The sequence below is a fragment of the Stegostoma tigrinum genome, chromosome 4, assembly GCF_030684315.1.
Source record: "Stegostoma tigrinum isolate sSteTig4 chromosome 4, sSteTig4.hap1, whole genome shotgun sequence".
NCBI lineage: Eukaryota > Metazoa > Chordata > Chondrichthyes > Orectolobiformes > Stegostomatidae > Stegostoma > Stegostoma tigrinum.
Genome location: NC_081357.1, coordinates 84,040,416 through 84,054,622, shown reverse-complemented (window position 1 = coordinate 84,054,622; position 14,207 = coordinate 84,040,416). Strand labels below are relative to the sequence as shown.

The 14,207-nt window shown below is 40.5% G+C and overlaps 1 protein-coding gene across 1 annotated transcript in view; it reads right to left on the bottom strand.

The window, feature by feature from the left end:
- The window catches only part of LOC132206018 (protein FAM135A-like), a 57,556-nt gene that overhangs the window by 13,710 nt on the left and 29,639 nt on the right, over positions 1-14,207 (bottom strand). Inside the window, exons 4-5 of the mRNA XM_059645704.1 lie at positions 6,278-6,375; positions 2,794-2,945 (exon numbers count right to left, since the gene is read on the bottom strand). Of these exons, the coding sequence (XP_059501687.1) occupies positions 2,794-2,945; positions 6,278-6,375 (250 nt within the window). The remainder of the gene's footprint in view (positions 1-2,793; positions 2,946-6,277; positions 6,376-14,207) is intronic.

Here is a 14,207-nt window from a genome sequence, read left to right as displayed (position 1 = left end):
ATTTCACATCTAGAATCTGTCCCTCAGCAACATTAAACGAAAGCACACCAGTTGTCCCTTACAGCCCATCCCAGTTGCCCTTGGGTAGAGTCAGGTGGTTGCCTTGCTGAAATTAGTAGTTGCTAGCAATGCCTGTGTCCCAAGAACGAAGAACAAAATTAAATATAGTTGGTAGATGAGATGAATTCCAGTGTTATATAATAACTCACACTGAAATCCATTATTCTTCTGATGGTGTGCATGGTTATGTAAATATTTAATATGCGTTCTTGATCAAAATTAAAGTTGAGAACACAATGAGAAATCATACATGTTGCACCACGCACCAACTCCAGTTAATAGTGTGACAGTTCTGGATGAAATGATCGAATCCAATTCAAGGCTATTTTGGACAGTTTGTAAGCTTAATACAAAAGCCTCTATTAAGTGTTAAAAGACATACAAATAATTTATTAGATAAGAGTGACCATATTACTGCACAAAAAATTTCCTCTCCATGGGATACTCCAAAGGTGTGAATGTTTTCTTGAATATTGTCATTTGTCTGCAAGTCTGATTTTGGTACTTTACACTGGCTTGCTGCTTTCTCAGCCACTATGTTTTGGCAGTGACATGCTCCTCTTGCCGGATGTGGGACATCAGGGAGACTTCCAGTATCCATGGTAACTATGCCCGTAAGAAGCGAACCCAGCTGCAGTTCCTGACAGACCATGTTAGGGAACTGCAGCTGGAGCTGGATACACTCAGGATAATCTAGAGTGCACAGAACATCATTGGTAAGACCTATAGCGAAGTGGTCATTCCTAAGATGCAGGCTGTAGATACCTGGTGACTATCAGAACAGGTAAAGGGGCAAGATAGATAATGCAGGATTCCCCTGTGGCCATTACCCTCAAATAACAAGTACATCACTTAATGGGGAGTTGACCTTTCATGGGCTAGCAGCAGCAGTCAGGTCAGTGGTGCTGTGACCACCTCTGAGACTCAGAGGTAAAGGGTGCAGTCAGACAGAACAATACTGATAGGTGACTCAATTGTGAGGGGGACAGACTCGAAATTATGTGGCTGCAGAAGAGATACCAGGATGGTGCGTTGCATGGCAGGCTAGTCATAAGAGTTAGGTCAAATGGGATCCAGGAGAGCTAGCTAATTGGATTCAAAATTGGCTTGATGGTAGGAAGCAGAGGGTGATGGTTGAAGGTTGTTTCTCGACTGGAGGTCTGTGACCAGTGCTGTGCTACTGGGACCTTTATTGTTAGTTATTTATATGAAATGATCTGGATGAAAATGTACAAGACTTGATTAGTAATTCTGCAGATGACACAAAAGTAGGAGGTAGCAAAGAAGTTTATCAAAAATTACAGAGGGATCTTGATCAGATGGGGAAGTGGGCTGAGGATTGCAATTCAATACAGTTAAGTGTGAGGTGTTGCACTTTGGAAACTCAAACCAAGGTGGAACTTATGCAGTAAATGGTAAGGTCCTGAGGAATGTTGTGGAACAGAGGGGCCCAGGAGTACAACTATATAGTTCATTGAAAACAGCGTCACAGGTGGACAGGGTGGTGAAGAAGGCACTTAACAAGCTGGTCTTCATTGGTTGAGGCATTAAGTATAGGAATTGTAGCGTTATGTTACATTTAGGTAAGTGGTGGATGAGGCTGCACTTGGAATACTGTGTATAGTTTTAGTCATCCTGTTGTAAGAAAGACACAATTAAACTGGAAGATGATTTACCAGGGCGTTGCCACGACTAGTGGGATTGAGTTATAGGGAGAGGTTCAACAGGATAGGGCTATCCCTTAGAACATAGGAGAATGAAGAGTGACCTTATGAAGGTGTATAAAATCATGACAGGCATAGATAGGATGAATGCATGTAGTCCTTTTCCCAGGCTTACGGAGCTGAAAACTAGAGGGCATCGGTTTAGGGTGAGAGGGGATAGATTTAAGAAGGACCTGAGTGGCAACTTCTTCATGCAGAGAGTGGTGCGTATATGAAATGGGCTGCCAGAGAAAGTAGTTAAAATTTTTAAAAATTTGGATAGGTATGGACCAATTGTGGGCAATTGGAACTAGCTGAGTGGGCACCATGGTCTAGTTTGGGCCAAAGGGCCTGTTTCCTTGCTATATTTACTCTATGACTTTATGATTTTGGACACAGTTACAACAAAGGACAGTATGAACTTTAAAAACCTTCCCCTATCCCTACCCTAGATAATATATTCTACAGTCCGCTGATTTGTACTCTGACCTGATGTCTGACATTTTTTTAAATTTTATTTCACATCTCATTAAGTAATTTCAAATTTTGTTCATCTTTCTCCTATCTTTGCCATATATTACTTATCTTTTTGTGTGTTTTCAAGATACTTCAGTTGGCTCCCTTACTATGTAATTAAACTATTTTGACACTCACCCAACTTCTCAGGAAGATAATTATTTTCTATTGGGCAAATTAGTATCCATGACAGTTAACTTTTACTGTTGTTCTTCTATTCTTTGTTTTGCTATAGTGAGTTTCCATATTATTATGGTGAAAAATCCACATTTACAACATTACTGTGTCACGTCTCTTTACATATGCCACAGACTCCAATTTGATGTCCTGATTGTGTGCTGTTCGAAATATTTATTAATTCTTGTTCAAACCCTTGGGAGAAATTTTGACTGAACAGTAAGGTGCTGTCAATCTCTTGATGGTGCACACATCTGTCTGGAATTATTTAGATATTATGAGGTTTAGACCTTTTGGCTGTTCTATAGCTACTACACAACAACATATTTTTGCTTACCTGTATTAACGAGTGTGCTACTGTTGTATAATGTCCCCAGGTGAGGCCCAGACAGAGAAAGGAAAGTGTGCAGTTTGTTCAAATAAAATTTAAACCTTTGTCTTGTAAGAACAGATCGAATAATCAAGTTACCTAAAGAGTGCCCTATGAAACTGTTAGAGAAAGAGAGGCGGGGGGTTAGGTACAATTAGAAACACAATTCTGTATACATCTTCTTTCATTATATCAATAGGTTATCAACATCTTTCTTTCAATGAAAATTAATTTCTGCTTCAAAGTTGCCAAATGCCAGTTTTTGTTAAATGGTCCTGGCTTTCAGCTTAGTGTAAACTCTAGTATCTGGGCCTACCTGGAATGGTTTAATTCACATTGGGTACACAGCCTAATTGTTACTTAGGAAGTCATACAAAAAAGTTGCAGTGAGTTGGGAAGTGGATCACTAAGGGAATTTCATCTGAATGAGTTGATATGAAGTTGAATATCTTTTGTATGGATTAAATCAATTTGGCTTTACATTAATGCAAAGTCTGCAACACAAAAGTGAAGTCCAGTTTTGCCTGAAAGGAATGCGATAAAGATTTGATGATTTCTTCATGCTCAAAGCTGCATTTGATTCAAAAGTGACACCTGAGATTGAGCAGTAGCCTTAAGGTGCTAACCATACTGATAAGTGAAACTTTACTTAACTTCCATGCTTATACAGAGACCGGCACCAGTGATTTAGAAGTTCTTATCAAAAGGTCTGACAGGATTTTGAAAGTGAAATGCCCTATAAAAAAGTATCACGGCAGAGATGGCATGCATGGCAAAGCCTACAATATTTTTTAAAAAGTCTATTCATGGAACTACCAGAAGGTACAGCAGAGAATGCCATATCAACTGTGTGCATGCCAACTCTCATAGAATAGAGGGGTTAATGCTTTCCTCTCACTTTCCCCCTTCGGCGTGCAATACTTTCACTGTTTGACCTGCTGAGTATTTCCAGTATTTCTCTTTTTAGTTCAGAGTTCCGGGCCAAAAATAAAAAATCTACCCTTGATAAGCAAGACTTTTGTAGTTGCTTTCCCATCAGTAGAGTGCATCAGGCTGAAAAAAAAACTTTGAAATGCATGTTATTTGTACTGCTGATTTATGCTTTAATATGATATTAACAATAATGTCAGGATACAGATACTGGAAATAAATAAGCACATACACCTTTCTTAATGTGCAACGGCATTTCAGATTTTTCTAAACAATCAATTCAAAATATCAGGGTATAAAATTGAAATAATTTTCAGCCAGTGCAGTTTGTCATCACCAAATACTTCCAGCCACGTGGAAAAGAGCATCCAAGCTACCTTCGGTCTGTAAACAAAAAGGGGAGAATTAAAGTTTACATTCACCACTATACCCCTGGACTCGAGGAAGAAAAGAAAACAATTGACATAGTCCTACGAACCTATGGTGTTTGAGGTAGTACGTTGGGATGGGTACAGAATTGGTTAATGGGCAAAAAACAGCAAGTGGGGATAAGGGATTCTTCTTGAGCGGGGTTCTGCAGGTACCAACGTTAGGACCTCAACTGTTTGCAAAATATAATGACTTGGAGGAAGGTCAGAAGACACAAGACAACAGGTTATGGTCCAACAGGTTTATTTAAAATCACAAGCTCTTCGAGTGTTATCCTTTTGTCAGGTGAAGTTCAGTGACTTGAAGAAAGGAAATTCATGGACTGTAGCCAAATCCACACATGACAAGATTAAATTGGCAGGGACTGCAAAGTTTGCAGACAGATACTAATAGGTTAAGTCGTGGGGCAAAACTTTAGAAAATGGAGTGGGAAAATACCAAGTGGTTTATTTTGGAAGGAAGAACTAAAGAATAGAGTATTATTTAAATGGAGAAAAACTACAGAAAGCTGCAACAGAAAGTAACATGAGGGTACTCATCTCCAAAACACAGAAAGCTAGCACATGGATGTAGCAGGTAGTCAGGAAGCCTAATAAAATGTTGGCCCTGACAACAAGGGAGTATAAGTAGAAGAGTAGGGACATCTTATTACAACTATATAAGATGCTGGTGAGACCACATTGAGAGTACTGTAAGCAATACTTTGGTCACTTTATTTGAGGAAGGATGTAATTTTAACAATGCGGGTCAGAGAAGGTTTACTAGAATGATCTCCAGTTTAGAAGATTTGTTTCACTAGCAAAAGGTAAACAGGTTGTGACTCTACTCAGTGGAGTTTAGAAGAATTAAAGGTAACCTCATTGAAACATATCGGATTTTTAAAGAGCTGACAGGGCATGTACTGAGAGAATGTTTCCCCTTGTGGGACAGTCCAGGTCCAGAAGGCTTAGTTTCAGAATAAACAGGCACAAATTTAAGACGGAGATGATAAGAAATTTCTCCTCTCAGGGGGTTGAGAATCTTTGGAATGCCTTGTCATAGAGAACTGGGGTCACAGTCCTTGTGTATCTTTGAGCATGAGATAAGCAGATTCTTGATAAGTAGGGGAAATCAGGGTTCCAGGGAAAGAGACAGATTAGCAAGGATCCTACTGAATTTCAGGGCAGCCTCAAGGGGCCTGTTTTAGCTCCTTTTTGTGATGGAAACGATGTATAAAAGATAGTATTTAAAAAAATTAAATAGGAAACAGTTTTAAGAAGTTAAATGTTGTCAATGTTTCTAATTAAGTCAACTTAGAAAATAATGCATGTATTTTTACCAAAATACAATAAATTTAATAATTGAATGAACTATACTTTTTAACGGGTATCCCACTAAATAATTAACTTCCTCTGTTGTTTTCTATTTGCCAACTCCTGGATTTCGGCATAGCCAAATCCAGCCTGGGTATCCCTGGTTCAAGATTTATGTTTTGGCCAGTTAATCTTGTTTATATCAAAGTAGAATAGCTGACATTGCAAGTGACTGGAAGAAATTCCTTACAAAGTAGCTGTTATGTGCTTGCCAACTAATGCACTTCATCAGCCTTCAGTACCTAGATTGAGAAAGAGCAAGCCAAAGATGGGTACAATGCAGAAGAAAACAGCTACATGAAATAGCAGAAAAAAAGAGAACTGGATGTCAAAGCAAATTTTAAGAAATGGGAAGGAGGTGCAAAGCAGGAGGACTTAAGAGTTTCAGACTGCAGGAAGATAGCAGCTGCAGTAAGATATCAATTCAATGATTCTTTCTTATCGACTGAATATGCACAGAGACCTTGGAAACAACAATAACTTTAAGATCATTTGGAAATCTTACATACCAAGAAAAAAAATGATATTTTAAGAGCATCTCTCTTGAAAATAATGATAAACATATCCACCTGTATTTCTTGTGAAACAAGATACTGCAAACATTGTAAACATTAAATAATATCAGAAAATGCTGGAGAAACTCAACAGGGTTGACAACATCTGTGGAGAGAGAAACACAGACAATATTTCAAGTCCAACATGACTCTTCTTCAGAAGTCCTGTATTTCTTGCCAGCTTACCTGATTTTGGAAACTGTAAGGTTGTAAATTTGAATGTACTGTATTATCTCATCCAGAAGTCGATCTGTCATGTATTCAAAGTCTGCAAATGTGTCATTCTATGGAAAAAGATGATAAACATTCAATATATAAACTTTATTTTCAGATTTGACCAAGATGTTTAGCGAAACTCCCTTGTAACAGTGTTCACTGAAAAAAGACAGTTGTGGCGGAAATCACAACATCACAGGTGTAGAGACAAGAACAAAAGAACAAAGAACAAAGAAAATTACAGCACAGGAACAGGCCCTTCGGCCCTCCAAGCCTGCGCCGATCAAGATCCTCTGTCTAACCTGTCATCTATTTTCTAACGGTCTGTGTCCATTTGCTCCCTGCCCATCCATGTACCTGTCCAAATATATCTTAAAAGACGCTAACGTGTCTGCATCTACAACCTCCGCTGGCAATGCGTTCCAGGCACACACCACCCGCTGTGTAAAGAACTTTCCACACATATCTCCCTTAAACTTTCTTCCTCTCACTTTGAACTCATGACCCCTAGTAATTGAGTCGCCCACTCTGGGAAAAAGCTTTTTGCTATCCACCCTGTCTATACTCCTCATGATTGTGTAGACCTCAATCAGGTCCCCCCTCAATCTCTGTCTTTCTAATAAAAATAATCCTAATCTACTCAACCTCTCTTCATAGCTAGCACCCTCCATACCAGGCAACATCCTGGTGAACCTCCTCTGCACCCTTTCCAAAGCATCCACATCCTTTTGGTAATGTGGCGACCAGAACTGTACACAGTACTCCAAAAGTGGCCGAACCAAAGACTTATACAACTGTAACATGACCTGCCAACTCTTGTACTCAATACCCGTCCAATGAAGGAAAGCATGCCATATGCCTTCTGAACCACTCTATTGACCTGCATTGTCACCTTCAGGGAACAATGGACCTCAATACCCAGATCTCTCTGTTCATCAATTTTCCCTAGGACTTTTCCATTTACTGTATAGTTCGCCCTTGAATTTGATCTTCCAAAATGCATCACCTCGCATTTGCCCGGATTGAACTCCATCTGCCATTTATCTGTCCAACTCTCCAGTCTATCTATATTCTGCCGTAATCTCTGACAGTCCCTTCACTATCTGCTACTCCACCAATCTTAGTGTCATCAGCAAACTTGCTGATCAGACCACCTACACCTTCCTCCAAATCATTTACTTATATCACAAACAACAGTGATCCCAGCACAGATCCCTTTGGAACACCACGGGTCACAGTTCTCCAATTTGTGAAACTCCCTTAATCTACTACTCTCTGTCTCGTGTTGCCTAGCCAGTTTTTTTATTCAACTAGCTAGCACACCCTGGACCCCATGTGACTTCACTTTCTCCATCAGCCTGCCATGGGGAACCTTATCAAACGCCTTACTGAAGTCCATGTTTATGACATCTACAGCCTTTCCCTCATCAATCAACTTTGTCACGTCCTCAAAGAATTCTATTAAGTTGGTAAGACATGACCTTCCCTGCACTAAACCATGTTGCCTATCACTGATAAGCCCATTTTCTTCCAAATGGGAATAGATCCTATTCCTCAGTATCTTCTCCAGTAGCTTCCCTACCACTGACGTCAGGCTCACCGGTCGATAGTTACCTGGATTATCCTTGCTGCCCTTTTTAAACAAGTGGACAACATTAGCTAGTCTCCAGTCCTCCAGGACCTCACCCATGTCTAAGGATGCTGCAAAGATATCTGTTAAGGCCCTGGCTATTTCCTCTCTCGCTTCACTCAGTAACCTGGGATAGATCCCATCCGGACCTGGGGACTTGTCCACCTTAATGTCTTTTAGGATACCCAACACTTCCTCCTTCCTTATGTCAACTTGACCTAGACTAAGCAAACATCGATCCCTAACCTCAACATCTGTCATGTCCCTCTCCTTAGCGAATACCGATGCAAAGTACTCGTTAAGAATGTCACCCATTTTCTCTGACTCAGCGCATAACTTTCCTTCTTTGTCCTTAAGTGGGCTAATCCTTTCTCTAGTTACCCTCTTGCTCTTTATATATGAATAAAAGGCTTTGGGATTCTCCCTAACCATGTTTGCCAGCAATATCTCATGTCCTCTCTTAGCCCTCATAATTCCTTGTTTCAGATTCGCTCTACATTCCCGATATTCTTGCAAAGCTGCGTCTGTATTCAGTCGCCTTGACCTCATGTATGCTTCCTTTTTCCTCTAGGCTAGTCTCACAATTTCACCTGTCATCCATGGTTCCTTAATCTTGCCATTTCTATTCCTCATTTTCATAGGAACATGTCTCTCCTGCACGCTAATCAACCTCTCCTTAAAAGCCTCCCACATATCAAATGTGGATTTACCTTCAAACAGTTTCTCCCAATCTACATTCCTCAGATCCTGCCAAATCCTGGTACAGTTGACCTTCCCCCAGTTTAGTACTCTTCCTTTCGGACCACTCCCATCCTTGTCCATGAGTATTGTAAAACTTACGGAATTGTGGTCGCTATTTCCAAAGTAGTCCCCTACTGTAATATCAACCACCTGGCATTTCCCAGCATCTGGTCCAGTATGATCCCTTCCTGAGTTGGATTACATACATACTGCTCTAGAACATAACAAGCAGTTATGTTGATGCAGTAGGACAACGAATGTTAAATGTTTGTAAAGAGATCCTAGCCAACGCAGATAGATACCTGCGAAAGGTGTAACAGTAGATGGATAATATACGCTTATGAAACCATATTAAATAAGTCCTGACACAAAAAAATCTAGAAAATGGGTAAAGAAAAATCCTGAGAGAAAGAAAATTATTCTAATGCAGATGCTAACTTGTATCTTTATAACTGATTGTTGAAAGTATTTGATTTTAATATCAGTACTTTGATATTTGGAAATGATATCAAAACTTTTTTTTAATCAGTATTCATAAGAATCAAAAATTTTGCAGAATTTCCCTATAAATTTGAAGAAAGTGCAGTCCTTCAGCATAGTGCCACCTGCTTATAATCAAAAAAGTGGCTAAGGTAAATACTGGTCCTTTAGAGGATGAGAAGGGGAACTTAATAATGGAAAATGAGGAAATGGCCAAAGCACTGAAGAGGAATTCTTTGTTGGTCTTCACAGTGGAAGACAATTAATTGATGACAAGGTTGCTATGGCAGGTGAGAACTGAGAAACAATCATTATCACTAAAGAGATAATGTTGGGTAAGTTATTAGGGATAAAGGTAGACAAGTTTCATTGCCCTGACGGAATGCAATACCGGGTACTAAAAGAGGTGGTGTGGGGAACAGCAAAAGTGCTTGTGGTTATCTACTAAAATTCACTGGAATCTGGGGTGGTTCTAACAGTTTGGAAAAAAAATGTGGTGCCACTGTTAAAAAAAGTGGACAAAATGCGGGTAACTTTAGGCCTGTTAGCTTAACTTCTGTCATGGGGAGAATGCTTGAATTTTATCTTTAAGGAAGAAATAACAAAACATCTGGATAGAAATTGTCCCACTGGGCAGGTGCAGCGTGGGTTTATGAAAGACAGCTTATGTTTAACTAATTTACTGGAATTCTTTGAGGGCATTACGAGCATAGGAGACAACGGGGAGCCAGTGGATATGGTGTATTTGGATTTGCAAAAAGCATTCAAAAAAGTGCCGCATAAAAGTCTGTTGCATAAGATAAAGGTGCACTTCATTACCGGTAATTTATTAGCATGGATAGAGGATTGGTTAACTAACGGGAAGCAAAGGATGGGGATAAATGGGTGTTTTTCTTGTCTGATATCAGTGACTGATGGTGCCCCTCAGAGATCAGTATTGGGACTGCAATAGTTTACAATTTACATAGATGATTTGGAGTTAGAGACCAAGTGTAGCGCATGAAGCTCGTAGATGACACTAAGATGTGCAGAGGACACAAAGTCTGCAGAGGGATATAGACAGGTTAAAAGAGTGGGAAAAGGTCTGGCAAATGGAGTATAATGTTTGTAAATGTGACATCATCCAATTTGGTAAGATAAGCAGCAAAATGGACTATTAATTAAATGGTGGAAAATTGCAGCATGCATACAGAGTGACCTGGGTGTTCTTGTGTATGAATCATAAAAGTTGGTTTGCAACTGCAGCATGTAATTAAGAAGGCAAATGGAATAGTCATTTTATTGCTAGAGGGATGGAGTTTAAAAAACAGGGAGTTATGCTGTAGCTGTTTGGGGTACTGGTGAGGCCACAGTGGAGTACTGAGTACCATTTTGGTCTACTCACTTGAGCAAGGATGTACTGGCACTGGAGAGGGTGCAGAGGAAGTTCAATAGAAAGATTCTGGAGTTGAGAGGGTTGGTTTATCAGGAGAGATTGTGTAGACTGGGCCTATACTTATTGGAATTTAGAAGCATGTGGGGTATCTTATAGAAACATAAAATTATGAAGGGAATAGATAAGACGGGAGCAAGAGGTTGTTTCCACTGGCAGGTGAAGCTAGAACTAGGGGGTACAGTCTCCGAATAACAGGGACCAGACTTAGGACTGAGTTGAGGAGGAACTTCGTCTCCTTAAGAATTGTGAATCTGTGGAACTGCCTGTCAAGTGAAGCGGTTGAAGTTACCTTGTTGAATTTTTTTTTAAGGAAAAGACGCATTTTTGACCAGTAAAGGAATTAACTCATTGCAATCTACCATCCTTGGTAGTATTCAATGAAATGCTGTCTGCACTGTAAAGGCATCATTACTTGCTTAAAATGTGGCACTCAGTTCCTGATAATACTCTAGCTATGCAAAATAACTGATCTATAAAGATTTTTCATGATCTCCCACCTTTAAATACCCCAGAATAAGAACGAAAAGAACTGTGGATGCTGTAAATCAGGAACAAAAACAAAGTTGCTGGAAAAACTCAGCAGGTCTGGCAGCATCTGTGGAGGAGGAAAAGAATTCCAGGGTTCCAGTGAAGCCCAGCGCAACACCTCATTTTCCGCTTGGGGATCCTACAGCCCTCTGGCCTCAATACTGAGACCAATAATTTTAGGGCCTAAACTCCCCCATGTCCCAGCCCCCCACCCCATACACCAGGCCTCGTTACCACACAGTCTGCCAATACATACCCACTGTTAGTCACTATTTACACTATTAACAACTATTCACCCTCCCAGCCTGATCGTTAACAACAACTGTCTGTCCAACTGTCTTTCTCTCTTTGGGTTCTATCCTGTCATTTATTCCCTACCCTATCCACCTCCCTATTTTCTGTATATAAACTGACATTTTCCCAGCCACCATCAATTCTGATGAAGGGTCACTGGACCCAAAACGGTCTTTTTCCTCCTCCACAGATGCTGCCAGACCTGCTGAGTTTTTCCAGCAATTTTTTTTTTGTTCCTGATTTACAGCATTCGCAGTTCTTTTGGTTCTTATTCTGGGGTATTTCAAGGTGGGAGATCATGAAAAATCTTTGTAAATCAGTTATTTTGCATAGCTAGAGTATTATCAGTAGCTGAGTGCCACATTTTAAGCAAGTAATGATGTCCTTAGAGTGCAGAGGGCATTTCATTGAATACTACCAAGGATGGTAGTATTGGGTAAGCATATGGATGATGATGGGATAGTGTAGGGGGAGGGGCTTAGATTAGTTCACAGTTTGGCGCAACATGGAGGGCCGAAGGGGCTGTTCTGCGCTGTATTGTTCTATGCTCTATGGTCGATTGCAATGAGCTTTATTGGGTACATTAGCACTTGTTTTTGAAACAGCAAAGGTTAACAGGTGACGGTTTGTGAGCTAATAGGATCTTAGTGGCATGATTCCCCTTGCTGAGCAAGTGTGCAAGTGGACGTCATGGATTCAAAATCATTGGGAAAAGCCCGGAAGGAGAGAAAAGTATTAGATGCGTGTTGTAAGCCTGAAAAAGAGCGTTCGGTCTTCAGAATGTTCAGTCTTCAGTTAGTTTTTAAATGGGAGAGAAGCGGTTTGGGTATGTCACTGAGTTGTGTAATTGGCTTTTTCAGCTGTTGATGAATATTCAAGAGGATCAAACCTGTATTAGGTTCTTAGAACCCATGCAGGCTTAACTGCTTGATAGCTGCACAGGATGGCAGAAATAAACTATTTTGTTTCGAATGGTGTAGTGACTAAACACTAGGCTGGCTATGAAATTCTGTGCTACAATTGCACAGTCAAATTAATCTTAAGTTTTTTTGAGGAAGTAACCGAAAAGATTGATGACAGCAGAGCGTTAGATGTTGGTTACGTGGACTTCAATAAAGCCTTTGACAAGGTTACACATGGTTGACTAATTAGCAAAGTTAGCTCACACGGGATTCAGGGAGACCTTACCAAATAGGTACAAAACTGGTTTGACAGTAGGAGCAAAAGGTGGTGGTGGAGGGTTATTTCTCAGGCTGGAGGTCTGTGACCAGCAGTGTTCTACTGGGTTGATACTTTGGTTTATCATTTGGATGAAATTTCAGGAGTCATGGTTGGTAAGTTTGTGGATGACACCAAAATTTGGGATGTAGTGAATACTGAAGGTTATCTAAGATGACAAACAGATCATGATCAACTGGGTCCTTGGGTTGAGGAGTAGCAGCTTGAGCTTAATTTGGATAAAGTGCATTGCACTTTGGTAAAAATAAACAAGGGCAGAACTTATACAATTAATGGCAGGGCCCTGGGTAGTGTTGGAGAGCACATACCTAAGGGATCAAATACATAATTCTTTGAAATTTGTGTCAGATATAGACAGGGTTGTTAAGAAAGCATTTGGCACTCTTGCCTTATTGGCTCACACCTTTGACTATGGGAGTTAGGGCATCATGTTGAGGTTGTACAGAACATTGGTGAGGCCTATTCTGGTGTATTGTGTACAGTTCTGATTGCCCTGCTATAGGAAGATATTATTAATTTGGAGAGGGTTCAGGAAAGATTTACCAGTATGTTGCCAGGAATGGATGATTTGAAGTATAAAGATACACTGGATAGCCTGGACATTTTTCACTGGACCGTATGAGGTCAAGGGGTGACCTCACAGAGGTCTATAAAATCATGAGGGGCATAGATAAGGTGAATAGCATGGGTCTTTTCCCTAAGATAGGGGAATTCAAAACATGATTTGGATGTAGGAGTGGAAGGGTGGATTAGTAAGTATGCAAGTGATACGAAGGTGGGTTGAGTTGTGGATATTATGGAGGGGTGTTCTAGGTTACAACGGGACACTGATTGGATGCAGAGCTGAGCTGAGAAGTGACAGATGGAGTTTAATCCTGAAAAGTGTGAGGTGATTCATTTTGGAAGGACAAACTTGAAAGCAGAGTACAGGGTTAACAGAAAGATTCTTGGCAATGTGGAGGAGCTGAGGGATCTTGAGATTCATGTCCACAGTTCCCTGAAAGCTGCCACCCCAGGTGGATAGAGTTGTTAAAAAAGCTTCTGGTGTGTTAGCTTTTGTTAATAGAGGGATTGAGTTCAAGAGTCGTGAAGTTATGCTTCAGACATGCAAAACCCTGGTTCGGCCACATCTGAGTATTGTTTTGGTCGCCTCATTACAAGAAAGATATGGAAGCGTTGAAAAAGATGCAGAAAAGATTTACCAGGATGTTGCCTGGAATGGAGGGAAGGTCTGACAAGGCAAGGTTGAGAGCACTATAGCTTTTCTCTTTAGAACAAAGGATGAGAGGTGACTTGATAGAGGTGTACAAAATGATCAGAGGTATAGATACAGGGGGCAGCCAGAGACATTTTCCAAGGGTGGAGGTAGATATTACGAGGGGACATAGTTTTAAAGTGAGTGGAGGTAGACATAGGGGAGACATCAGAGGTAGGTTCTTTACTCAGAGGGGCGTGGAAGGCATTGCCTGAGAGGGTAGTGGTGTCGGTCTCATTAGGAGCATTTAAGCAGCTATTAGATAGGCATATGGACGATAGTATAAGGTAGGGTTGGA